The sequence below is a fragment of the Gopherus flavomarginatus genome, chromosome 1 (assembly GCF_025201925.1).
Source record: "Gopherus flavomarginatus isolate rGopFla2 chromosome 1, rGopFla2.mat.asm, whole genome shotgun sequence".
NCBI classification, from domain to species: Eukaryota; Metazoa; Chordata; order Testudines; family Testudinidae; genus Gopherus; species Gopherus flavomarginatus.
Window position 1 is genome coordinate 166,802,023 of NC_066617.1, and position 25,932 is coordinate 166,827,954.

At 42.6% G+C, this 25,932-nt stretch overlaps 2 protein-coding genes across 3 annotated transcripts in view; one reads left to right on the top strand and one right to left on the bottom strand.

Annotated features, from left to right (window-relative positions):
• CMSS1 (cms1 ribosomal small subunit homolog) overlaps positions 1-25,932 on the bottom strand; it is a 385,528-nt gene that overhangs the window by 225,099 nt on the left and 134,497 nt on the right. The window lies entirely within an intron of this gene.
• The window catches only part of FILIP1L (filamin A interacting protein 1 like), a 320,082-nt gene that overhangs the window by 169,651 nt on the left and 124,499 nt on the right, over positions 1-25,932 (top strand). For both annotated transcript variants that reach the window (XM_050956860.1, XM_050956870.1), the window contains 2 exons: positions 12,646-12,919; positions 16,271-16,444. In XM_050956860.1, the coding sequence (XP_050812817.1) occupies positions 12,662-12,919; positions 16,271-16,444 (432 nt within the window). In that variant the 5' untranslated portion in view covers positions 12,646-12,661. The remainder of the gene's footprint in view (positions 1-12,645; positions 12,920-16,270; positions 16,445-25,932) is intronic.

Below are 25,932 nucleotides of genomic sequence, written 5' to 3' on the forward strand. Positions count from 1 at the left end.
GAACAGTTTTATAATGATTTTGACTTTATTTCCTTTCAGATATATATAGGATGCGCATAACTTCAAGAGAAACAAACACAACTGTCACACCGTACCCTGGCCAGTCATGAAACTGGCTTTCAAAGCTTCTCTGATGCGCGGAGCCCCCTGCTGCGTTCTTCTAATCGACCTGTTGTCTGGCTGTGCGAAATTGGCAGCCAGGCGAGTTGCCTCAACCTCCCACCCTGCCATAAAAGTCTCACAGATATTGTGGAGCACACAACAAGCAGCAATTACAATTGGAATACTGGTTGTGCTGAGAACTAACCAAGTCAGTAAACTGCGCCAGCGCCTTTCAAACATCCAAAAGCACACTCCACCACCATTCTGCACTTGCTCACCTATAGTTGAACTGCTCCTTACTACCGTCCAGGGTGCCTGTGTACGGCTTCATGAGCCACGGCATTAAGGGGTAGGCTGGGTCCCCAAGGATAACTACAGGCATTTCAACATCCCCAACAGTAATTTATGTACCTTTCTCAACCATCCCATGTTGATGTCGGTGAAATGTTCCTTGTGATCCACCAGTGCTTGCAGCACCATGGAAAAGTACCCCTTGTGGTTTATGTACTGGCCGCCCCGGTGTGCCGGGGCCAAGGTAGGGATATGCGTTCTGTCTATCGCCCGACCGCAGTTAGGGAACCTCAGCACATTAAAGTCATCCACAGTGGTCTGTACATTTCCCAAAGTCACTACCCTTGATAGCAGCTGCTCAGTGATTGCATTAGCTACTTGCAGCACAGCAGCCCCTACAGTAGATTTGCCCACTCCAAACTAATTCCCAACTGACCGATAGCAGTTGGGCATTTTAAGCTTCCACAGTGCTATAGCCACTCACTTCTCAACGGCCAGGGCTGCTCTCATTCTGGTGTCTTTGCACTTCAGGGCAGGGGACAGCAAGTCACAAAGTTCCATTAAAGTGGCCCTATACATATGAAAGTTTTGCAGCCACTGGGAATCATCCCAGTCCTGCAACACTATGCGGTCCCATCACTCTGTGCTTGTTTCTCGGGCCCAGAATTGGCATTCCACGGCATGAACCTGTCCCAATGCCACCATGATCTCCCAATCGCCACATGCCGTGCATCTAGGAATGTCTGTGTCCATGTCCTCATCAGTATAGTAATCACACTGTTGTCGCTTCTTCTCCCGGTTTTGCAAGTACTGAACATACTGCTGGATAATGCACGAGGTATTTACAAAGGTCAAAACTGCAGCATGTTTGCCACACAATTGTGCCTGCATGGGTAATCCTTTAAAAAGGGCGCGAAATGAGTTGTTTGGTTCAAGGTGGCCGATAAAAGGCAGTAAATGGTTGTCTTCTGTAGCTTCCACGGGAGCCCAGGACAGCTTCTGCCGCTTTCTCCAGATTGTCTGGGTGGCTCTGTTCACGATGGCCGAGAAACATTAGGGAATTGTTGCCTTCTGTAGCTTCCACAGGAGTCCAGGACCAACAACATGGAAAAAGTGGTGAGAGCAGAGTTTGCGGTGGAAACGTAAGAAGAGTTTGCGTCGGAAGCTGTGTGGCTCTGTTCACGGTGACCAAGAAATGGCGGGGAATTGTTGCCTTTTGTAGCTTCCATGGGAGCCCAGGACAGACAACATGGAAAAAGCGGCGGAAGCTGTGTGGCTCTGTTCACGATGGCCGGGAAACGGTGGGAAATGGTTAGATGAAAGAGTAGATAGAAAGATGAGAGGACATTCGAAGTGGATTCAACATACCAGGAAACAGGCAGTGCCCCGTGCTGCACCGTCTGCTGGTAGCATGGCGTCTGCCGTAGCTTTCACGGAGGGAGGTGCGAGTGATGGCACACACCCAGAAAAACTTGCTAGAATGTTTCTGCCCCATCATGCACTGGGAGCTTAACCCACAATTCTAATGGGCAGCAGAGACTGCAGGAACTGTGGGATAGCTACCACAGTGCAACGCTCTGCCATTCGATGCTAGCCTCAGTACTGTGGACGCACTCTGGTGAATTCATGCGCTTTAGTGGGGACAAATAACATTGAATGTATGAACTCGATAGAGAAAATTCGTATAAAATAACTTCATATTAATTTCGTACTGTAGACGTACCCTTAGACTCATCTCTGAATTTGGCCATTGACTTCAAGAGGACAAAGACTGGGCCCTATATGGGTTCTCTAGATTGGGAATGGGTGAACATTTTTGTTAGTGAACTTTGATCTAATGCATAAAGAGGTTTGTAGTCTCTGAATGGAAACATGCCTCTTTAAAAAGATCAGAAACAATTAAACATGAATGCTTAATAGCACTTAACATTTCTGATAATGTAAATAAACTTTAACACGTGTTTTGGGTAACTGTAGCATGCATTCTAAGTGCTGTATACCGTGAATACCAGTTCTCGAGTTCTCAAACGACAATATTAACATAAAATTGCTTCTAAATCAGTGACTCTGAAACTGTGGTCTGTAAGCCACTGGCGAGCCACAGAGTACTCACTATTCATATGAGGAGGGCTGACTGGATGCATGGTATTTGCTCTTTCTCCCTGTTTCCAACTGTTAATTTTAATTATATGAAGCCAAAAATACATCACAATTATCTCCTAATATCACTTTTGCCATGTAAGCAACTGCTGTAGCTACGTCAAGAACATACGCCAATGGCAATAAAAGAGATTTCCCCTCCCAGTCATGGTCACATGGGCTCAGATTTATGTTAATACAAAGGAAGGCAGCTGTTGTAATCATAATCCACAAGATGATCTTTCTATTAAGATGTAATCCACACTATGAAAGATTTGGAGATCCCTGATCTGAAGATTAAGGCTCAAAAATTTAAAACTGACAGCGAGACATCTTATTGCCAAGTAGTTACAGGGTATGTACAGTATCTGCAGAATTCTGGTTAAAACAAGAAAAGACTTCCTAGGCCAATTCAGAACAATCAATCAGTCTGACCTTCAAGTGATCCTTCCAGACCTTTCCCAGGCTCTCCACAGCTTTAAACAAGGGAAGAAAGGCACAAGCTAGACTGAACTTCGGTGGCACTGACAGCTCACTTCCTGGTTCTTTGGGACATGAACGGCATGAATGATGCAAAGACTCAAGTCTGCCCATCAGCCTAGGAGAGTTTTTTTGGAGACGTGCTTTAAGTGCTCTTCTGCTGGCTTACATTGGCTTCCAGGGCCAGATCTCAGCAAGGCATAGTGACGAAGGAACCTAGTTTATATGGAAGCAGGGTATATCACACCACTTTTAGCCTGAGCACATTGCTACGGAAGAATTCTCTCTGATGTATTTCAAAGACCCAGTGTCATCCTTTGACCCAAATGGACTCCCTCAGCCAAAAATATGGTAAACTGAACATTGGTCAGTTGAAAGAACTTACCAGGCTCCACCACAGAAATGGCTTTCAAGGTGCTCTCTTTCTTTTTTTGGAAACATTTGACGTGATCTCTTGGAGCCAGATTCTTGCCCAGTTTGAATAACTACTCTCCTGAATTATGTAAAACTGCTGCTGCAGGATCCTTGAGAAGCTAAGACCAGGGGTCCCAAGTTTTAACAAGACCCTGTTACAGAGAGAAATGCAGGCTGCTTGTTTATTCTCCCTGTGACAGCAGTTTGACTCTCCTGTGATACCATGCCAAGAGACTCACTGGGGAGCAAGCAGGGGACCTGTCCTGCCCTTGGATCTCCTGGATACTTAGTTCCAACTTACAGACCCTGTGGAGGAACAGAAGTGCTCGCTGAATCCTTGAGAGCTCCCAGGTGAGTTAGCTGTTGAAGAAAAGGCTCCCTTATTTTGACTATATCCCTTTAAATAAGAGAGGTTTAGAAAAAGAAACACATAATTCCTTGCTTAGTCATGGACTCTTGGAAGGAATATCAAGTTCTCAACAATCCAGGATCCTTACCATGGGATTAATAGAATACTTGCTCCTGTAAGCGATTTTGTTAGCTCATAAGTCAATCACTGGCTAAAGAGAGAAAATACTGATGGGAAAAGGAAAAAAAAAAAAGATGGATGTTTCTTAAAACCCTCCGGTATCTGTGGTGAAGTCATCTCTGCAGGATATTTCTGTCTTTCCCACAAAAACAGTGGGGATTTCTAAGCCACCTGCTTGTTCACTGCTGCCAAAGAGACAAATGCAATTTCATCTCTTTCACAATGTGATTGAGAGGGTGGAGACCAAATTAATGTCATAGAAACATTCAATCATTTGTTATTGTGGCTCTTAAGGAAAGCATATTCTGATCCTATAGATTAGCCCATCACTAAGATTTCTTTCTTAAATGTAAAAGAACATTCATGTTAGAAGATTAAAAAAACAATTTTAAAGACCCACACAATGAGAGCAGATCCTAAGGTCTCAAACCTATTTGAAGAAATTACTTCCCTCAACTGGTTTTCCAACTAGAGAGAGAGAGAAATGCTGCAATTTAACACCCACTCAATTCAGGTCTGACAATGTGACTGTGACAGGATCACTCTGCCATGTACACCAAGATGCCTCTGCAAACACTACCAAGGAGGCAGACAATGCATCATCCGAAAACAAGTAAACGGGCAAAGATCACCTAGCTGGCTAGCAAGAGTTCCACATGGGAATAATGACAAGCTTAATAGGTAGCAAGCACCTGATCCCCTTATAATGTTGTAGCTAGAATGTACAAGTACCATTGCTCTCTAGAGACTGTTTTACAAAAGATAAATATTAACACACAGACATGCAAGATGGTGTGCTTTGAGTCAGGTCTCCTCCTCCTCTCCTTACCCAGCTGCTACCAGCTGTTATTCTGTGCTCTAGTACCACCCTAGTTGTTGGTACAGAGTAATGGGGATCCTGATTTAGCTCAAAGAAAGAAAATACCATGAAACACGGTACAGCTGAGAGCTCTGTCCTCCAATGGGGATTATAGGGGAAGTTAACATTGCCTCAGTATGGTGAACTACCATCTCTGCTACAAGAGGGAAGAGTGTTTTAACCACATTGCAAGACATCTCTGGTATAAGTAGGTCCTCTTGATGTGGTTATTATAGCGTACACTAAGAGACAGGCACACAGAGAGGAAGATTTTCCACTCATTTAGCTAACGTTCAGAACCCTGGCTCTGAAGAGATGACAGACCCTTTAGGGTGCCATGAGGCAGCTGATATCCAGAAACTTCATGGTACTTCAGGTCCTATTTAAAAATAAAACTGGGTGGAAAATGTTGCTCAATGTAAAAAGGTAAAAACACAAGTGGAAAGTTAAAAATGACTTTGTTCCAGTTTGTAAGTTACACTGGAACCATTCAAAAGCTGACTAACCTTACAGAAAACCAGCCTAAACTGCACTACAATGGATTATCTCTCTGCAGTGGCCACAGTATAGTACGCTGCAGTCACTGGTCTGTCTAAACTGTCAAGAGCACTGAGAAGGTCAACCAATATGCCATGTTGCAACTGGAATTGGGGTGGCAGGGAGGGATCTGACACTTTGGAAGAGAAAGGGAAGAATTTCAAGATGTGTGGATGAAGTCTATGTTTTTCACTCCTGCAGCAGTTCTTTGTTTGCTGCACAAAAAGGGACAGTGTCTGCTGAAACAGGAAGATTTTCATTAGTGGTTGTTCAGTCACTGTTGGAGGTTTCCCAAAATATCAAATCAACTGACAGCATGATCATCAAATCTGAAAGTAGAAAGAAATCACTCACTCAATGTGCAACCTAATAATTTGTGTGTACAAATATTCATCTGGCATCTCATATAGCTGTAACACGGACAGGGACCCAAAGTAGCCCAGAACATCCACTACAGACTGAACAGCAAGCCAGCACAATAAGGTGTTTTTTTTTTTAACCTTATCTTCACAAACAATGTGGGAGGGAGGGCGAGTCACAGTACAGATTGATGTAACTAACTGGAATACTCTTTGCATACTAATTCCTAATTGTTCCTGATCCTGTGTTTAACTTTATTATTTGAAATATACATTGTATGACGTGATGCATTGATAACAATAAACTTGCTTGATAAATAAAAAGCTTAATTTATAAACATATATTGGGAAAGTACAACATTTACCCACTGCCAGGCAGGCCAGCTGCCATTACCACATCAAAACAACAGTAACAACAGAACTTAAAAAAAAAAAAAAAAAAAAAAAAAAGGGTACATGAACAAGTGCAGGCAAGTAAACCATGTGCAAGACAGAAACTCCTTGCTATGGCATGTTTCCTGCTTTCCCTTCCCAATTGCTATGCACTTGGTGCCAGGGAGGGGGTGGAGGCATCCACAGGGGAGGGAGCAATACAGAGGACTGCATGGGGCAAAGTTGCCCTGCCCAGCTGCTCATGGGGCTTGCTTGCATGGGCCACCCAGTCATAGACATTTCCAAGTTGTTTCGGGACAGCATCACATGGGACTCAGGCCATGGTGTGGGTGATGCAGCAGGAGCTGGTACCCTTGTGATCATTAGTGATACCAGATGCTCAAACAGATCTCTTTCTGATGAGCTCTGTTCTTCTCCCTTTGCCACCATTCCTGTTTCAGGAACTGTGAAGGAAGTACCTGCTCCTGTGCTGAAACCCTATCCTCAAGCTGTGCAGCCAGCCTCTCCTTTTCCTCCTGCCTCTCCTCATGCCTTTTCTCTAGCCACAAGTCCTCTTGTCTTTGGTGCTGGACCTGCCTGTTGGCCCTGTCCAGAACTTAAACCATAAGTTTATCATGGAAATGCTTCCTCTTGGAATGATCCATGAAAGTACATTGGCCCAGGCTTCTACCACAGTGTAGGAGAGCTGTGGAGGTTCCGTAGCCTGTAGACGTCGAGGGGCTGGACTAGGACAAGGCAGAGGGTTATTGTCTCAAATAGCTCAGTGAAGGAGAACAAGAAAACTCCTTGTGGAATTCCAAGGACATAAAATGTTACTTTTCCAAACTAAACTTCAGTACAGTAACTCCTCACTTAATGTTGTAGTTATGTTCCTGAAAATGCGACTTTAAGTGAAATGATGTTAAGCAAATCCAATTTCCCCATAAGAATTTATGTAAAGGGGCGGGGGGTAGGTTCCAGGGAAATATTTTTTTTGCCAGACAAAAGGCATTATATACATTTTAAACAAGCAATTTAATACAGGTATAAGTTTTAAACCATTTTAAGGAAACAATTTAATACTATAGTCATCACTGCCGAGTATGAAGCTTGGTTGAGGTGGTGGAGTCACAGAGTGGAAGAGGATGGATTGTCCGGCTGCTCCTTTCGCTGTTCTTGCAAGCACAGGCACTGGCTTTGCCGGGGGTAGGGGGCTCAACCCTCAGCCCATCCACTCCACCCCTCCCACCCTTGACCTGCCTCTTCTACCCCCTCCTCTTCTTCCCTCTTTACTTTGCACGCTGCATCCTCGCTCCTCCCCCCTCCCTCCCCTCCCTTCTGAAAGCTGCAAGACAGCTGATTGCTGCAGGCAGGAGGCACGGGAGGGAGTAGGGAGGCTCGAGGACTTCGCATGCAGGCTCCCCCTCCCACCCAGAGCAATCAATTGGTTTACAGTGTTCAGGAGGCAGGGGAGGGAGGGGGAGCCTGTGTGCCGAGTCCTCGCTCCTCCCCACTCCCTCCTGCCTCCTAAACACCGCAAGCCAGCTGATTGCCGTGGGCGGGGGGAGGAGGGGAAAGGCGCTGATCTGTGGGGGCTGCCGGCAGGCACTGGTGGCGGGGGGAACAGGCAGCCGAACAACGTAATAGTGGAGCACCGCACAACTTTAAAATGACCATGTTCCCTAATTGATCATCAACATAACAACGAAACAACATTAACCGGGACAACTTTAAGTGAGGAGTTACTGTATATTGTGAGAAGGATGCTTCAGATCACAGAAGCTCCCTGGACACTGCCTGGTTAATCACAATGAAAGAAGAGCAGAGACAAAGGTAAGTTAAAAATTCAAAGCTGTTTATGGTTTTCTAAAAATTGCAGAACTACTTGGATTTTGGGTGCGGGGACATCAATGACCATGCTAAAAAAGCTTTTTTTCCCCGATCATTTCAGGCCTTCATTATTTTAGAGGACATATTTTGGTGGTGCCCAAATGGCATGGGGAGATGCTATTCCAAGCTACCAGTGGGACACCTGAAGTGTATGCAACAGAAGTATTCAAATGGATAGTGACTGAACAGCACATCTATGAGTGGAGTAGGCTGGTCAGCTGCTGAGGTGTCCCTGGGAAATACGCCTTTTCCCAAAATGTGACTATCTGTCTGGAGTTCCTGCTTCAGGAAAAGCCTGCATCTATCAGCTCCAGGGATTGGGTCAGAATTCATAAGGGAATCAACAGCATGCTTGCTCCATTAGCTTCCAAATAGCTTAGCCAGTTATGGCTGCATGGAAACACATACACCTCCGCAGCCTCCCTCCTAGGCCCCCACCCCACCAGGCGTATTTCTGAACTAAAATTTCAAACCCCAGTCAAATTTGGGAGAAATTATTTTGTCACCTATGGACTGCCTTTAATTAAAATGGACTAGATTTGTGAATCACACACACACACACACACACACACACACACACACACACACACACACACACACACACACACACACACACACACACACACACACACACACACAGTCAAGAGTTCACTGTTTCCAAGTGGCTCATTCCACTGTTGAATGGTTTGAGAATGGTGTACTTACAAGTGCGGCAATGTGAGGTTATTAATTTTAGGAAACAGGAACAGCCCTAGCAAAACTCTGCACCTTTCCAGTAAAAATTCACTTTCAAGGCGTTTTTACTGCTTGCATTTCCCAGTTGTAATTTTGAACTCCACATGGTGGGGTGGGCTGGGGTGCGTGAAGTGAAGGCGTTGGGATACAATCCACCATCAATGGATACATGCAGCTCGCTGGGGCTTCTCATAACTTTTGACTGGTTCACAGAGCAGAAATCCCTCCCATTCCTATATTAATAAACATTAAAATGGAACTTAGCAGGCTCTACAGCAGCTTCCATCGCTTCCTTTGTCTGCTGCAGGCTCCAAAGCAGGCTTGTCCTCCGTGGGCCAACAATCAGCTCCTCAAAGTATGGTCCCAAGATGTGCTGCTGCTGCTTCTGTAACACAGCCTCCTGGGGGACCAGTTTCAGCAACAACGTCACTTAACTGCCCTCACTTGGCAGTGGCTGCTGGCTCCCATTAGTTCCCATGCTGGGTTCTGGGGCCAGGAGGGCACCATCCTGGCTGACAAGGTCATCATGCACCACCACTGGCTCCAGGCTCAGCACAATGCCCAGCATCCAGTCAAACTCCTCCTAAAACAGACATGATGTCAGTGAGTTGCGATTCTGCTCCCTGGTTTTTCTAATCCGCTCCCTGAGCTGGTCACCAGTCTGGTAAATTTCCAGCGCTGCCAGTCTTCATTGTTTGCTGGTAGGCATGGTCTTCCTGTACTCTTACTGAAATCCACTGTTTTGCTGGCCTTGCAACAGAGAATTACAAAAAATCTGGCTGTGCTCCCATGACCATGAAAGAGCACACTTTGCAAAGGTTTCTTCTGGTCAGTCTCCACTGCAAACACATCAGGCTCTCTGATGGTGTGTTTGCAACTTGGCAATAGGGTCATCAGATGTCCCGATTTTATAGGGACAGTTCTGATATTCAGACTTTTTCTTATATAGGTGCGTATTACCTCCCCCCCCACACACACACACACACTCTGTCCCTATTTTACATACTTGCTATCTGGGCACCCTAAAAGCACCTTGTATTAGTAAACTAATTACATGTCTTGGTGATTAAGAAGTTGCCTTAACAGACTCCAAAGTGGGTCTCAGCCAGCCCTCTTTGGTTGTGAAGAAAGTGCATGGCATGGGTCCTCAAGGATATGAGCATTTGTGTGTAAAAGCAGGGGGAAAGTGAGGGGAAGCACAGAACTTGCCATTCCTGGTCAGACCATTGCTCTATCAAGTCCAGAATCCTGCTTCTGGTTGTAGCAAAACCTAATGTTTCAGAAGAAAGTGAAAACTCCCTATAATGTACCTGGCCTACATGACAATTCTATACCTGGGGGAGGAAATGCCTTCTTGAGCCCTGGAATGATCAGCTTAAAACAAGCAGGAGCTGCAGTTCAGGGTGCTGCATAAAGAACATGCAGAATCCACTAGAAGAAAAATAAAGAAGGGCTTTGTGCATCATTTATGCATTTCATGGCATTCTACACTTGCAGAATAATGGTGTATAGGTGATCAGATAATGGATTTACTACATCACCTCTGTATTGTTGATATGATTCTTATTGACCACTTTTACTGTGGTAATGCCTAGACTGTAGAGGGCCAGGCCAGGGCCCTATTGTGATAGGCATTGTACACATATAGTAAACAACAATCCCGGTACTAAAGAGGTTACAATCTAAAAGACAAGACATAACAGGCAGATAATACAAACAAGCATGTTGGGTGGGGTGGGGTTGGGTAGTGGGATAAGAAACAGGGTAACAGAAATTTTAGGATAAGCACAATTCTTAACCAATGAAGCAGTAATCACAACATGCCACCTGTCTACCCATTATTAGGTTGCAGTCTTCTGAATATATTACAGAAAAGATAAGTTTTGAGGAGAGACTTGATGCTGTAGGTGGTGCCGGCCTTACAATGAGCTCCTACCCCAACTTTATACTAACAAATGCAAAAGACCAGAAGGAATACCATAAATTTCCTCCTGTGGAAGATGACTTTAAGGATACTTTAAAATTATTATGTGTCTATTAAAATGGGACTTTACCACTACAGAAAATTTCCAGCGATACATAACTCCACTTACCTTTCCAAAATGTTCTTAGTCACTTTTAACTAATCATCCCATATTTATGTTGAAATAAAAGCTCTCTCCCTTTTTCTACTCTTTGAATCCTCCTCCTGCAGTGAAACCAAAAATGCTACTATATTTGTTATGTTATGATCATAGGAGCCAACTTTATTTAAAGATATAAACCTAGGATTAGGATTTTCATTCAGGATCAGACAAAAGGAAAAACTCTGCTGGAGTATTCTTATTCACAGATTCTGGCCAGAAGGGACCACTGTGACCATCTAGTCAGACCTCCTGCATAATACAGGCCATAGAACTTCCCTGAATTACTATTTCAAATCTGATAGGTGTGATTGAACTCGAGGAGATCTTTTAGAAAAATGTCCAATCTTAATTTAAAATTTTCCAGTGGTGGAGAGTCCAACCCAAGCCTTGGTAAATTATTCCAGTGGCTAATTACCTTCACTATTAAATATTTTCACCTTTTTTCAAGTCTGAATTTATCTAGCTTCAATTTCTGGCCACTGGACCCAATTATACCTTTGCTTGCTAGATTGAAGGGACCTCTATTATCATGTTTCTGATCCTCCTACAGGCATTTATAGACTGTGATACAATCATCCAATCACCTTCTTTTTGAGAAGCTGAGTAGATTGAGCTCCTTGAGTTATTTAATGTTTGTAAGAGTATTAATTTATTGACAACAATGTTTAGGATGTAATAGTTATATAAATAATAGCACTCAGAAGACCTAGTCAGGATTGGGGCTCCGTTAGGCTAGACACTGTCATTTGCGCCTTATCTTAAAACAGGATTGCCAGTTTTGGCTGGATGTTTTCCTGGAGGTTTCATCACATGACATAATCTTTAATTAAAGATTAATCTTTAATTCCTGGAGACTCCAGGACAATCCTGGAGGATTGGCAAATCTAAAAGCTTACTACCAAAAAGGAAGAGAGCTTTACTCCCTAAAGATATCCAATAACAGCAGACAGAGAATGGTACATTATAAATTTATTCTCAGTGAAAACACTCTTAATCAAGTGAAATTCCCATAGTCTATATTTCACACTGGAATTTGGGTTTCCTGTGATGCAGACAGACAGTATTTCAGCAAGGCACAATGCCCTAGTTAAGATCCATTTAGATCCTTAGGGCAAAGTTCATCCCAATGCAGTGGGTTCACACAAACTCCTAGGGACATACTGACCAACATTTTCAAACTAATTTCAGAGATCAGTTGCAGGCCTGGGGCACACGACATATGCCTCCTTGATGCATCTCTGCTGAATGTGCACAGCGGTCACAGTTCTGGCAAGAGCAGTATGGACACAGAGATACCCAGCACTACATTGCAACCAGTGAACATCCTCCCCCCCCCCCCCCCCACCTGTCTGCTGCAAAGTGCAAGCAGGATAGACCGAATGGGCAGTGTGTGTGAGTGCATGTGAGCGCCTGCTTCCTATTGCCGGGGGCGGGACTAGCTGCATGCACACCAACACAGAGAGCAAGAAGTGCACTGAACCCTCCAATTCTCCCTCAGGGCCCACAGTAAGGCACCTGAGAAAGGAATTGGAATGGCTGGGACCAAGCAGGAGAAGGAGCATTGCTGTTGCAGGATATAACATTAAAAAATCAGGAGTTGGAAGCTTTTTGCTTGTAAATGAGTATCTTCCTGACACACCAGGAGACTTGGTCAGTCTGCTTATGAACCGTTTATACCATTAATATTCTGTTCCACTTAAGTGGCATATGCAGACTTTTGTGGACCCTTTGTTCTGAGGTAAATGCCACCACCGGTAATTCTCTATGTTCAATGATGGTTAAAATATTTCACTTTTTTCCCACTCCTTCCAGCTCCAGGGACATACACATGTGCTCCAGAAGTAACAGCACAGAAAGTCCAACCAAATCCAAACAGTGCCAGCAAAAGATAAGAGGCCACCATAAGGACGATACTCCTTATGCTGGGAGAGTAAACATGAAAAGGGGACAAAAGGAGAAAGAAACCTGCACCATCCAAAGAAGTCCTGAATATGAGAAAAAACAGAAAAGATATTCCAAGAAAGGAGAGGACCTCTCTCGAGATGACCTGCTATTTCTTCTTAGTGTGCTTGAGGGTGAATTACAGGTGCAGTCTTCTTTTGTTTTATGTTCCAGATTGTAGGCTCATTGCTTAATCTACTCTAAATATATGCCCCCCCCTCCTCATTTTAGATAGTACACCTATTATAATTGGTGCAAGTGTACAAATGCAAAATGTAAGAGTACATAAAATTTTCATCCATACATCATAGACAAGAAATCCCAACCCAGAACAAACACTAGACTTTCCCTACTCATCCCAGTATATAACATATTTGAAATATGTAGGTGTTATCATGGAAACGTCTTAGTGGCTCAATGGTCCGTTACTCTCAAAGTGTGCAACTACATGTGAATTCATCCCTACGCACAACTGGTAAAACTTTAATATCACACAATCCCATCATGCATTCAGAATATAATATATTTGTTAAATAACTATTTTAGGAATGTTTTAGAAATTAGAAAAAAACTTTTATTGGGGCCATTTCTTGTGACCTCCTGTAAAGCCAGCTGCATTAGTTACTTGGAGTCCAACAGGATTCAGAGGGAGCAAACCCCCCCCCCCAAAAAATGCCTTAACATAGGTTTACAATAGCTCAAAAGGTCTATTATATCAAGCCTTACAGGGCTAGGAATGAGTGCTGGCTCCCACCATGGCCATGAGATATTGTAAAAGCTCTCAATGGCCCAGGGTTGAATGCTGCCCACTCTAGGCAAATATAATTTGGGAGTGAGAATGGAAGTCTGTATTTGCAGAAAAATGGAGGCGAGCAAGGTGATTTAATAAAAGTAATGAGAGTTGTTTGAAACTGCTCATGAGTTTGGAATGTTTGTGAGCAGAGGTCAGGTGAACTGGTCAAAGGTTCATGATAAATGGATTTATCACATGGTTTCACAGTTTAACATCTGGACATTACCTGTGTGAGTACTTTTATTATTAATATATGTATATGTGACACATATTAATATTATATATATTTTGCATGTGTGTTTATTCAACTGGTCATTCACACACATAAGTGACCAGTTGAACATAGACACACATGCGCACGCTCCCAAATCTACTGTTAATTGTAGAATATGTTATTTTGGCCCTTTCCACAGGGAAATTCCTAGCAACCCTTTCCCCCCTCTGCCAATACTAGGCCCAAAACCCAAGAGTGATGTGTGTGTTAAGAAAAATGCTGTGGTGTTAAACTTTTTCAAAGTCATCACCTGTTTCCCTGCCTTCTCTCTAGATTTAGATCAAGACCCAAATTTCCCAAACACTCTCTCTGAAAACACAGTTCAAAGCAAATACATCTCTCTCTAGTTAAAAAAAGAGTCCAACTTTCTCAGTATATTTAAAATTGAAATGGTTTACATTAAAAATATGTATCAGAGGGGGAGCCGTGTTAGTCTGGATCTGTAAAAGCAGCAAAGAGTCCTGTGGCACTTACAGACTAACAGACTGTTACAGTATTGGAGCATGAGCTTTTGTGGGTGAATACCCACTTCGTGCATGCATCCGACTAAGTGGGTATTCACCCATGAAAGCTCATGCTCCAATACGTGTGTTAGTTTATAATGTGTCACAGGACTCTTTGCTGCTATTAAAAATATGAACATACTGGGGCCACTGCATAATTTGTATGTTGTTCCTGTAGATCAGAGAAAATATTTTTGCTGAAAAAAAGTAGGAATGCAATTTTTTAGATTCCTGATTTGCCAATACACGGTACTACCAATTCCAAGCCTTCCAAAATTATGATTCAATCCCCCAAAATCATGAGATTATCTTAAAAATTAGATTTTTAAAAATGATAAATCTTGTGTCTTTTATTTACCTTCTGTTTTCCAAGAAGAGATTACTTGAGTCACTTTTTCAGCTTTTCTCCACCTCCAAAAGAGTTAGACACCTTTTTTTTAAACTGTTACTTCATTAGACTCTCATGACTCCAGGGGCTGGAGCTTTAATAAAAGCAAATAGTATGACACTCATGATAAAGTCATGAGAGTTAGCAATATTGAGGGTACAGCCTGAAAAGGTCATTGCCAATTTTTTCTAGAAATCCTAGTATAGAATTATTTTAAGTGACTTGACTATCTGCGTTTCCTTTTGACATTTTCAGAGTTAGTATTAACAGGCATTCCTTCCCCTCCAGCTTCTTAACATTTGTCACCATGAAGAAGTAGGAACTTATTTTTAAAAATTACATGGTATTTGCTTTTATTTGTTTTAGATACCTATATCTTGGTACCTATCAAATACTGTAGGCTCCCCAGAAATAAAAGCAATATGTTTCCACAATAGACTTTGGTACACAGTAACTTTATAAAAGGCACATGTGCCTGCTGTTTTGTCCCAGAACATATGCAAACACACTACTACGTAAGCAAATTAACACTCTACTCTTAAAAATAATGTTGGCAATTATGCTATATATAAAGAAAAATACATACAATTACATAGACAGAGTGTATAATGTACACATATGCAGCCAAGATTCTAAAAAATGAGTAGATTTTTGGGTGGGCAACCTGAGGGATCTTAAAGAGGCCTGGTTTTCACAAAGCAGGGCTCTGCACTTTCTGTAACTCAACATCCTTTAAAGTGCCTTGAGGGGGCACCCAGGATTGAGGACCCTAATATTATAAGTTGCTTTTGAAAATCTTGGCCTTATATATTTCACACACACACACTCCCCTATACATAATATTTCTCTCTCTCTCTCTCACACACACACACACACACACACACACTTCTGCCAGCTTTAAGGACAATTAATCTTGTTTTAAAGAGCTGCCATTATTGCATGCTTTTGGAATGCATGTTGTAAAAGGTCACATCCTCTGCACCATGTACCTCACTAGCTTCAATGCACAAACATGTACATGTAACAATAGAAGCTGACTACCTCCAAGTCAGTTTAAACAACAAATGCTGCCTTTGTACCCTGTGTGAACAGAGAATGCTAAGCTTCTTGGCTTCCCAAAGTACATTAAAAATTACATGTAAATCTAAAAATAGATGCCAATACCTGAAATGACATTTTGTTCTAAATTCTTGTACAATGAAAAGTATGTGTTCATACAAAAATTGAGTTACATAATCTACTTTTAACAAAATATTGAGTATCAGAGAAAGTGTACCTAAAAAGCTCATATATATATATATATATATATATATATATATATATATATACACACACATATATAGCATAGGATTTTGAAAATACAAAGACCAATATTTCTCTTACAATTTTAAAGTGTTCACTTTACCAATTATCTCAAGGGTACTTAACATATAATGTAAAGCACTTTAACAACTATAGCCAAATGTTAATGTAGAAGCTACTCACTGAGCATACCAATACATAAAACTAGTTCACTGGAATTCTTTGTGTTTCTGCAGGCTCAAGATGAAGTCATAGGAGTTCTTAAGGCTGAAAAAATTGACCTGGCTTTGCTTGAAGCACAATATGGCTTTGTTACTCCAAAAAAGGTATTAGAGGCGCTCCAGCGAGATGCTATACAAACCAAGGCTGCACAATGGCAAGAGGATATATATGAAAAGCCTATGGGAGAGGTATGCATAGTATTATTCAATACACACACACAGGGACAAACCATATTGCATTCAAATTGAATAGCAGAAGTCCCATTGACTTCAGTGGGAGAAGGATATTGCTCTCAGACTGCACATTCCATATGGACTACCAGGTAGTAGACCAAAGTACAGAATACACTTTTGCTGTAAATTACAAGGCATCATGATCTAATTGATTTAGCAAGCAGCAAAGACCCAAGACATTCTAATCCTGGCTCCCACACCAGTTCAGTACATGACCCTGGAGAAGTAATTCAATCTCTCTGGGCAAAATTTAACAGGTGAAACTCCATTGCAGTCAATACATTTAGCCCACAAGGTTTGTTTTCCTCATACTCCTCCTGCTGGGAGGGCATACGAGTGGGGTCTCGCAGGGATCAGTTCTAGGTCTGGTTCTATTCAATATCTTCATCAATGATTTAGATAATGGCATACACTTATAAAGCTTGCGGATGATACCAAAGTGGGAGGGGTTGCAAGTGCTTTGGAGGATAGGATTAAAATTCAAAATGATCTGGACAAACTGGAGAAATGTTAGGCAGTAAATAGGATGAAATTCAATACGGACAAATGCAAAGTATTTCACTTCGGAAGGAACAATCAGTCGCACACATACAAAATGAGAAATGACTGCCTAGGAAGGAGTACTGCGGAAAGGAGTACTGCGGAAAGGTATCTGGGGGTCATAGTGGACCACAAGCTAAATACAAGTCAACAGTGTAATGCTGTTGCAAAAAAACCAAACATCATTCTGGGATGTATTAGCAGGAGTGTTGTAAGCAAGACACGAGAAGCTTTTCTTCTGCTCTACTGTGAGCTGATTAGGCCTCAACTGGAGTATTGTGTCCAGTTCTGGGAGCCATGTTTCAGGAAGGATGTGGACAAACTGGCGAGAGTCCAGAGAAGAGCAATAAAAATGATTAAAGGTCAAGAAAACATGACCTACAAGGGAAGATGGAAAAAATTGGGTTTGTTTAGTCTAGAAAAGAGAAGACTGAGAGGGGACGTGATAACAGTTTTCAAGTACTGTGACAGACCCAGGCCAGTGGGGTGCAGAAGTCTGGTAGAGGGCAAATATACTGGTCACTGGGTGAGTAGTTTTCTGTTCCCTGAGTGACCAGACCAGGGTCTGCACTAGAGTAGTCAGGAACTTGCTAGAACCAATTAAGGCAGACAGGCTGATTAGAACACCTGCAGCCACTCAAGGCAGGCTAATCAGGGCTCCTGGGTTTTAAAAGGAGCTCTCTCCAGTCAGATGGGGAGGAGCCAGAGGAGAGGAAGTGCGTGTGAGGAGCTGGGAGTAAGAGACACAAGGAGCTGTGACTGAGAGGGTGTGCTGCTAGAGGACTAAGGAGTACAAGCGTTATCAGACACCAGGAGGAAGGTCCTGTGGTGAGAATAAAGAAGGTGTTTGGAGGAGGCCTTGGGGAAGTAGCCCAGGGAGGTGTAGCTGTCACACAGCTGTTATAAGAGGCACTATAGACAACTGCAAATCCATAGGGCCCTGGGCTGGAACCCGGAGTAGAGGGCAGGCCCAGGTTTCCCCCAAACCTCCCAACTCCTGATCAGACACAGGAGAAGCTGATCCAGACTGTGGGGGAGATCACTGAGGTGAGCAAATCTGCCAATAAGTGCAGGACCCACTAAGGTAGAGGAGGAACTTTGTCACAGTACATAAAGGGTTGTTACCAGGAGGAGGGAGAAGAATTTTTCTTCTTAACCTCTGAGGAGAGGACAAGAAGCAACGACCTAAAAATGCAGCAAGAGAGGGTTAAATTGGACATTAGGAAAAACTTCCTAACTGTCTCGGTGGAATAAATTCCACTGGAATAAATTCTGTAGGGGGAGGTTGTGGAATCTCCATCATTGGAGATTTTTAAGAGCAGGTTAGACAAACACCTGTCAGGAATGGTCTAGATAGTACTTAGTCCTGCCATGACTGTAGGGGACTGGACCAGATGACCTCTCAAGGTCCCTTCCAGTCCTATGATTCTAAACTTATTTACTTCACCGGGAGAGAGGAGGGAAGTTGTAGTAAGTATTGTTAATGTCTACCTTTAAAAATTAGCCTAATAACTATGTTGTTTAATGCATCAGTTTGCTTTGTGGAGGACCAAATTAACATCTGGTGCAAGCAGACATCTCCATTAGCTTCATGGGAATTTCTCTGCTTGTGCCAGGTGTGAATTTGGTTCTAAGGGCTCAATCCTGAGTCCCTGCATGTTCTACGCTCCCAATGGAAGTTATGGGTGCACAAGAACTGTAGGATCTGGCTTTTTACCGTTTATTAAAATTACTGAAGGTTACAGACTTCATCAAGGCAGAAATGCAAAACTGATAATTAAGCAACAGAAGTTGTCCTTTCTGAACTACATTTCTCTGATTTTAAATTGTGACCCCCAGTGTATATCACTTACATAAAAATCTCTTTATATCACTTAATCCAAATAAATTCTTGAATGTCTCCCCTTTCATTCCGATAAACATGATTTTAGTGCTCATTATAGATTACTGTTATTAAAAAAAAAAAAGTAATGAACAAAACCAAATGTTTTCCAGGCTCTGTAACAGAAACATACCCCAGGATACAAAGTTCATTTCACAGAAAATAGTGTCAGCCAAAAGGTCAGGACTCATTTCAGGAGCTCAAAGGTTAAAATCTCTAGCTATAATTTAAAACAGAAAGTTAATTTGCAGAAGTTAATTTATTTTAGAACACCGTGGTATTATGTCATAGATACTTTGAGTATGCATAGAAATTATTTGAAAAACAGTCAAAAGAAGTTTAAAAACTAAGTGCAGTTAGGCACAGTTTTTTCCTTCTAACACTTAATGGCACTAAAAGGATCTTTTAACATCACTGGACTTAGCAATTACAAAGACAGAGGTAAACATTCTGAGCATGGCAAAAATGATACAGATACCTGGTACACCATACATTTCAATAAACCAAAGGACTGACAAATGGTGTTCATTTTACGTTTTAGGGATAAATTTAGTATTTTTGCTTGCTTTTTGTACATATGTATGAGAAGTGAGGAACAACCACACTGTGGGGAAAAGGGCTCTATGAACTTCCTCATGTAGCTCTGGCAATATACCTCAGCCCTGACCTGCAAAATGCCTGCTGTTCTGGCTTCTCTTGAGCATTTTCTCCCAATCTTGACAACTATGACACAGTTTTATGATGTGGATCAACACCTTCAAGGGGCAAAGTGCAGAATGCCCAAATTCAGGTTAAACTGTGACCTGACTCAAATGTTAAGTCCGATTAAGAGTATACCTAAGGGCAAGAAAAATACACTGCTTTCTCGCTCCATGAACAGATTTCAAGAGAGACTGTAGGGGAAGGGAACTTGGCCTTTTAACCAGGAAGAGTTTGAGGATTCTCATGCAATCTGATTGATCTCAGAGCATCTTAGGGCTTGTCTAAACTACCGCTCAAGTTGATGTAACTTATATTGCTCAGGGGTGTTAAAAAGCAACCCACCTGAGCAATGTACGTTACATCGACTTAACGTTGTGTCTATACCATGCTAAGTCAGCAGGAGAAGCTCTCCCACTGACATAGCTTCTGCCTCTCATTGAGGTGGAGTAATTATGCTGATGAGAGAGTGCTCTCCTGTCGCTATAGCACGTCTTCACCAGACATGCTACAACACTGATCCATGATCAAGAACATGTTGTAATTTTTACACAGGATGTAGTTTATATACAGGATGTAGCTTATTTTCATTGGGATGAAAGGAGAGAGGGGTGATGTTTAGGAGGGACAGAGGATAGGTGTGAGAGACTCCTATGTACTTTCTGGTGAGGGTAGGCTGAGGTAAACATTGGAGAAAAGAACAGGGAGATGGTTTTTGCAGGGGTGAGGAGGGAGAGACAAAGGTGGATGAGGCAGGATAGGAGTAATCAGAAAGGACTGGTCTTGAACTGGCCAGAAAAGATTTCGGACTTCAATTCCAGCTCACAAAAGGAATGTTACTTGCCCTGGCTAGAGCTGCACTTCTCAAACAACTCTCTCATGTCAGGCAGAGAGGTTCTCTTCTTGGAGACCTCTTTCAGAATGAAGTCTAGGATGTTAGAGGAAAGCGAGGAAATTAAGCTATGATGAGACTGTTCCCCAGAGGGTGAATCTAGAAAAACTGTGAGACACAGCCCATGAACTGAGGATGTAAGTTCCAAGATGGATGGACCTCAGATCAATGCTGACGAGGCTGAAAAACCTCAGCAAGGCACATGGAAGATTTCTATTGATCAAGGAATGTTGTCTTACATATGAAATAGCTACCCTGGAGGTGTAGAAGCTGCAGATGGAAGTGGTCACAGTCTGCTAGCTGGCAGGTTTTCCTGACTATATTATCCACTTTATGATCAAGATGATCACAGAAGGAAATGATAGACTCCAGGAACTGATCTGAGGGTTTGGAATGAGATGCTACTGCTGAGCCCACATTTGTGTGGGCCAGTCACAGATCATGAAAGGCATGATTCAGTCACAAGATTCTTTGCAGGTTCTTGGGGCAAGAAGGAAGGGAACCAGGGGCCTAGCAACCTACCATGAACAAGGAAGAGCCTGGTCCGATGATTCTCCCTACAGAAAAGATGGGCAAACAAGCCTCATCCTCTTGGTCATTAGACTCTATTGCAGAAATCTTCAGGTTTTTAGTGGGATGGGAGAATAACTAAACCCATTCCTCCACAGAGACTCCAGGATTCTCAGAAGAGATCTGAAGGCTCAGAGTACAGGTCCAACTCTTCTTCCTCCAGAGACTCCCAATATGAGATAAAAAGTGAGCAGGTGGCTATTTTGGCTCACAGCCAGAAAAGAAGTCCTGCGCAATTACTGAGGTGGTGGCTTAAGAATATGCAGAAAGAGGGTCTCCTTTGGGAGATTCTCGGGTTAGGGAGAGAGAAGAAATACCCTACTGGGGACAGTAGGGAAGCCATGAACAATTGGCTGATCCAGTCTCTGACCTTGGGTGGAAGCCCTCTCCAGATAAATCAAATTAGGACAGGGAGTAGCTGAGTGTTGCCTATCCCAGGACTCCCCCTATGAGTCTGAATTTGCTAGGTTTTACTGGATGGTACATTCTCCTTCTATCTCTGGTAGTGGCAAGGAGCTGCATACATTAGGAGCCAGGAGCAAGCCTGATCCCATCTGAACTTGCTATTACTGCAACAGGATGGCAGGGAGAGGCGGGGGACTCTACACAGAACATGCTCATACAGGAGTGGTATTTTCTGCCCTCCTTCCCTCAGAGAGCCATCTTTTTTCTTCTGCTCCATTAGGGCTCTGGAGCCTTAAAGGCTTGAGGGAGGGGGTGACACTTTGAAGGGACTGTACCAACTGCAGCTGCCTCTGAGAGGCAAGAGAACAATTTGGGGATAACTCTATTCTACTCTATATTCGTTTTTTGTACTTCCCTCATCACCGTAGTATCGGAGTGTCTTCCAGTAGTGCTTTAAGAAATGTGAATAACACCTGTCACATGTGATTCATTTGCCTGCCATGTCTGTCTACTTTGCCTGCTATAGGGCCACGGATAAACCTGACTTCAGATTGGTTGCCACATGTCTGACAGATAAGAGGAAATGCACCGAACATACTGGAGGCAACTGCCAGATGGAATCCCTTTTCCCAACTTTGAATTTATTTTTTTAAAGACAGGGATAGGAGGATTAACGGTCTCATCTCTTTTTCTATTTTAATATCCCTATCATTAACAAGCCACTTCAGACTTAGAACTCCCAATGGCCACTGGTAAATTAGCTGTAGATCAGCTGTTTTGGACCTCATTCTCTGAAGCTCAGATATTTGCCATCACCTTCCTTTCTGGTCAGACTCCAAAGGGTCCTAAACTGAGATTTGTCCATCACGCTGGGTGGGGTGGGGTGGGGGAACGGCTAATGTCTTGCATCAATCTAGCCCCAATCAAGTTTTAATCCATCTGTTCAAGTCCAATGCCAATCAGCTGAGAGAAGAATGCACTCTTATCACCTATTAAACAGAGCACATTCAATGGCATCTCTATCACCTTGCACATTTTGGCTACAAATTTCAAATGCCCATAGGAGAAGGCAGGCAGTGCCCATGGATTACAGTCACGGGGGCAAAAAGTAACATCAGTGCTGGAAACTTGGTAGCTAGGACAAGTATATTTTGTCTAAATAAATATTTGGCTCAAACTGTTGAAAGGGAGGGGGAAAATGCCAATATGTATTCAGAAAGACCCAAATCTCTCTCTGCACAGTGTTTCATCATATAGAATTTTAAACCAAAGATTATTCACACACACATACTCTAACAGTGGCATTATTAATTAATTTATTCATTCTCTGAACATTGGATTTATATAAAGAAAAGCAACTCTCTCAGATTTTATACTGGCATAGTGCCACTACACACAAAACAGCCTAGAGAAAAAGTTTAGGAATCCAGCTCCAGCACAACAGATATGAGGCATGCTATTCTGTTTTGATTTTAGATACCAGTGGGTGGTAAAATATTTCTAAATGATTAAATTCTTGTGACCTTCTAGCTTGTGAAACTATTCATCGTTATGCAAGAACTAGCCTCTCACATTTTCCATTGTATTGTACAGTATGTCCAAGTGTTAGATCTAGCAAAAAACACAGCTAGCAAGAACAAATTAGAGAACAACAGATCATTTAATTAAGACTTTGTAATTATATTTTTAGTGGACATTACAGGGCTGCTTGTTAGCACTCTCTGGGTCTTTAGTCAGAGACTGTATATAAAGCCTATTTTTTGCAGATGCAACATTTGGCCAGAGAGTTTGGGGAGAAAGCATGCCTATTTAGAATTCTCACATCCAGTGTTTTTACTGGGATTGCAGTTCACATCTGTCCAATCCTAGAGTTGTAGATACCAAGTATGATAGTTTAGGGATATCTTTACCTTTCACTCTTCTTCCCTAGTGTCTTAGAGTGCACCCCACCAGGTGACAAGCCCTGTGCCTATACCTCTTTCAAAGCAGAATCAGAGGCATGGCCACGGCTCACCCACTTAGCTTCCAGGCTCACCCTGATCTTAGCAGGGTGTGATACTGTCACAGCAGCCCAGAGCGTCACTGAGGCACCTGAGATCCAGGATGGAGCTTTGCACCTGCCCTTCAGAAAGTTATGCTCCAGCAGCTCTGCCTGGCCATCTTCTGAGCTGCCCCATGCATGTGCCCCACTTGGCAGGTGAAGCCTTGTATCTGCGGCACGAGGGACAGGGAGAGGGCGTGACATCGGAGGAGTAGCTGAGCTAGTACAATTTGTCATTGCTCATCCACCTGAAAGTCAGACCCACCCAAATTTCCACTCCTGGCTGCTCCATCGAACAGAATTCCACAATTCTCCCACTCTGAGACCTTGTCCTCTGGCTACAGCACTCCATGTACCAACCATGATTGCTCAGTCACTCTGGGCTCAGCTACCTACAAAACTTCCTTTTAGAAGCTGTTACAAGCTGTGAACACAGTGACCCTAAAGGCCTTTTCAGAACAGAGTATTGTTTGCTCTCAACAGTACAATCAAAGCATAACAAGAGAGTATTTTGTTAAACAAAACCTCCTAAACAGTCTGTACATCTATCTGTCCTATCTAGAGGCTTAGGCAAGGCTAGTTATCACCTTTACCTTCTGGGGACTGAGGTTCAGTCTGCTCCCCAGAGTCCCTGCCTCACTCTCCCCTCTTCTACAGGAATTGTCCTTTTATCCACACCAAATTCTTTGTTCCAGTTTCCTGCCTGCTGCTGCCCCCTCTCCCACCAGGTTACACCCAGGCTGTTGATCTCAGTAAGGCCAGAGGCAAAACTTCCAAGTGAATGACATCTGCATTGTCCATTAAGTATCAGTGAATGGAACAATGCAAATTTTTTGTCCACTTCCCTGCATACATACAAGTAATCACTGCTTTAATAAACTTCCTGTAATTACAGCAAACACCACAATGGAATTCCAAACAGATAGAACATATAATATTGATAAAATACTATAGGGAGCTCCCATGTCCGTCACACCAAGAATCACAAACAGGAATATTTTCTGCTTGTTAATACCATTTATTTATATCAGAGTGACTACCCTGGGCATGCACCTCCAACAGTTATTTATATGCTGGGAAACCAGCTATTCCTTTATGTTTGGTTTTAATGAAATGTAAGCCAAGAAGTTTCATTAAGTTTTCTAAGATATCAATTTCCACCCTATTGGAATCATATACACATTTTTGAAGCAATGGCCATATGGATCTCTTAGCTTCTGGCTTCCTTCCTCCCTGTCCCCACAGATACACACCCCCAACACATCTCAAGCCTCACACCTCCTGTCATGGCCTATTTTCCTGCATTCCCTTATATCACTGTCTGTGACTCCACTAATGTCATCAGGAGAAACTCACCACTTACTGAAGCATGCTCAGCAAGTCCACTAAATTGTCAGCTGAGCCAAAGTGAGGGTCTCGTCCATGCTTATTTATAGCCAACTTTTATATTATCTGCCTGAAAGCCACCTCAGAGCCATCTCATCTGAGAGCAGGAGACTGCATGAACTTTAACAATGTGTGGAGCAAAGTTATAGCAGTTTGATGCAGACACTGTGTAATGGGACATAGAACATTTGCTTCTAGAGCTGGTTAGATTTTGATTTTATTTTTTACAAATTTTGAAATATTACAATATCTAAAAAAATTGTGAAATATTTCAAATCAATGTTCAGAAAAATTTTCCTCTGTTTTTTGACCAACAAGAGAGCTGGTCAAAATATTTCCGTTTTTGGAATTCCTATCTTTTTACATAAAAGGGGGAGGTTTAAAAATAATTGAACTTTCTTCTTTTCCCCCACCAGTTCTACTTGCTCCCCAGTGAACAAGGGGTTAACTTCAGCTCAGTCTTGCTATAATTTTGCACATGTGTTTTGGGGAAGGGCTATAACTGTAGCTGTTTGCAAAGCAGAAGAGAGCACTGAGAAGGCTGGACTGTGCACAATAGATACACAGGAATGGGTTGGACCACAGAGGTTGGGGAGTTTTCTGATTAAGTTGAATTATTCAACAAAGAAGAGACCATGCTGACTGGGGAAATCTACCACCCATCCACTATGGCTGGGCAAACTAATCCAGGAAGAGAGTATTTTTATGGGTTTTGGATAAAGTTTAGCACTAAAACATTCTTATATCCTGACTAATAAACAAGAGGGCCATAGCAGACTGTCTCCATGCTCTCTCTGACATATATAGACCTTAAGGCCCGAAGGGAACATCATGATCGTCTACTCTGATCTCCTGCACATTGTAGGCCACAAAACTCATCTTCCATTCCTTCAATAGACTCCTAACTTCTGGCTGAGTTACAAAAGCCCTCCAATCTTGATTTAAAGACTTCAAGTTATAGAGATTCTAACATTTTACTCTAGTTCAAACCAGCAAGTGACCTGTGCCCTATGCTACAGAGGAAGACA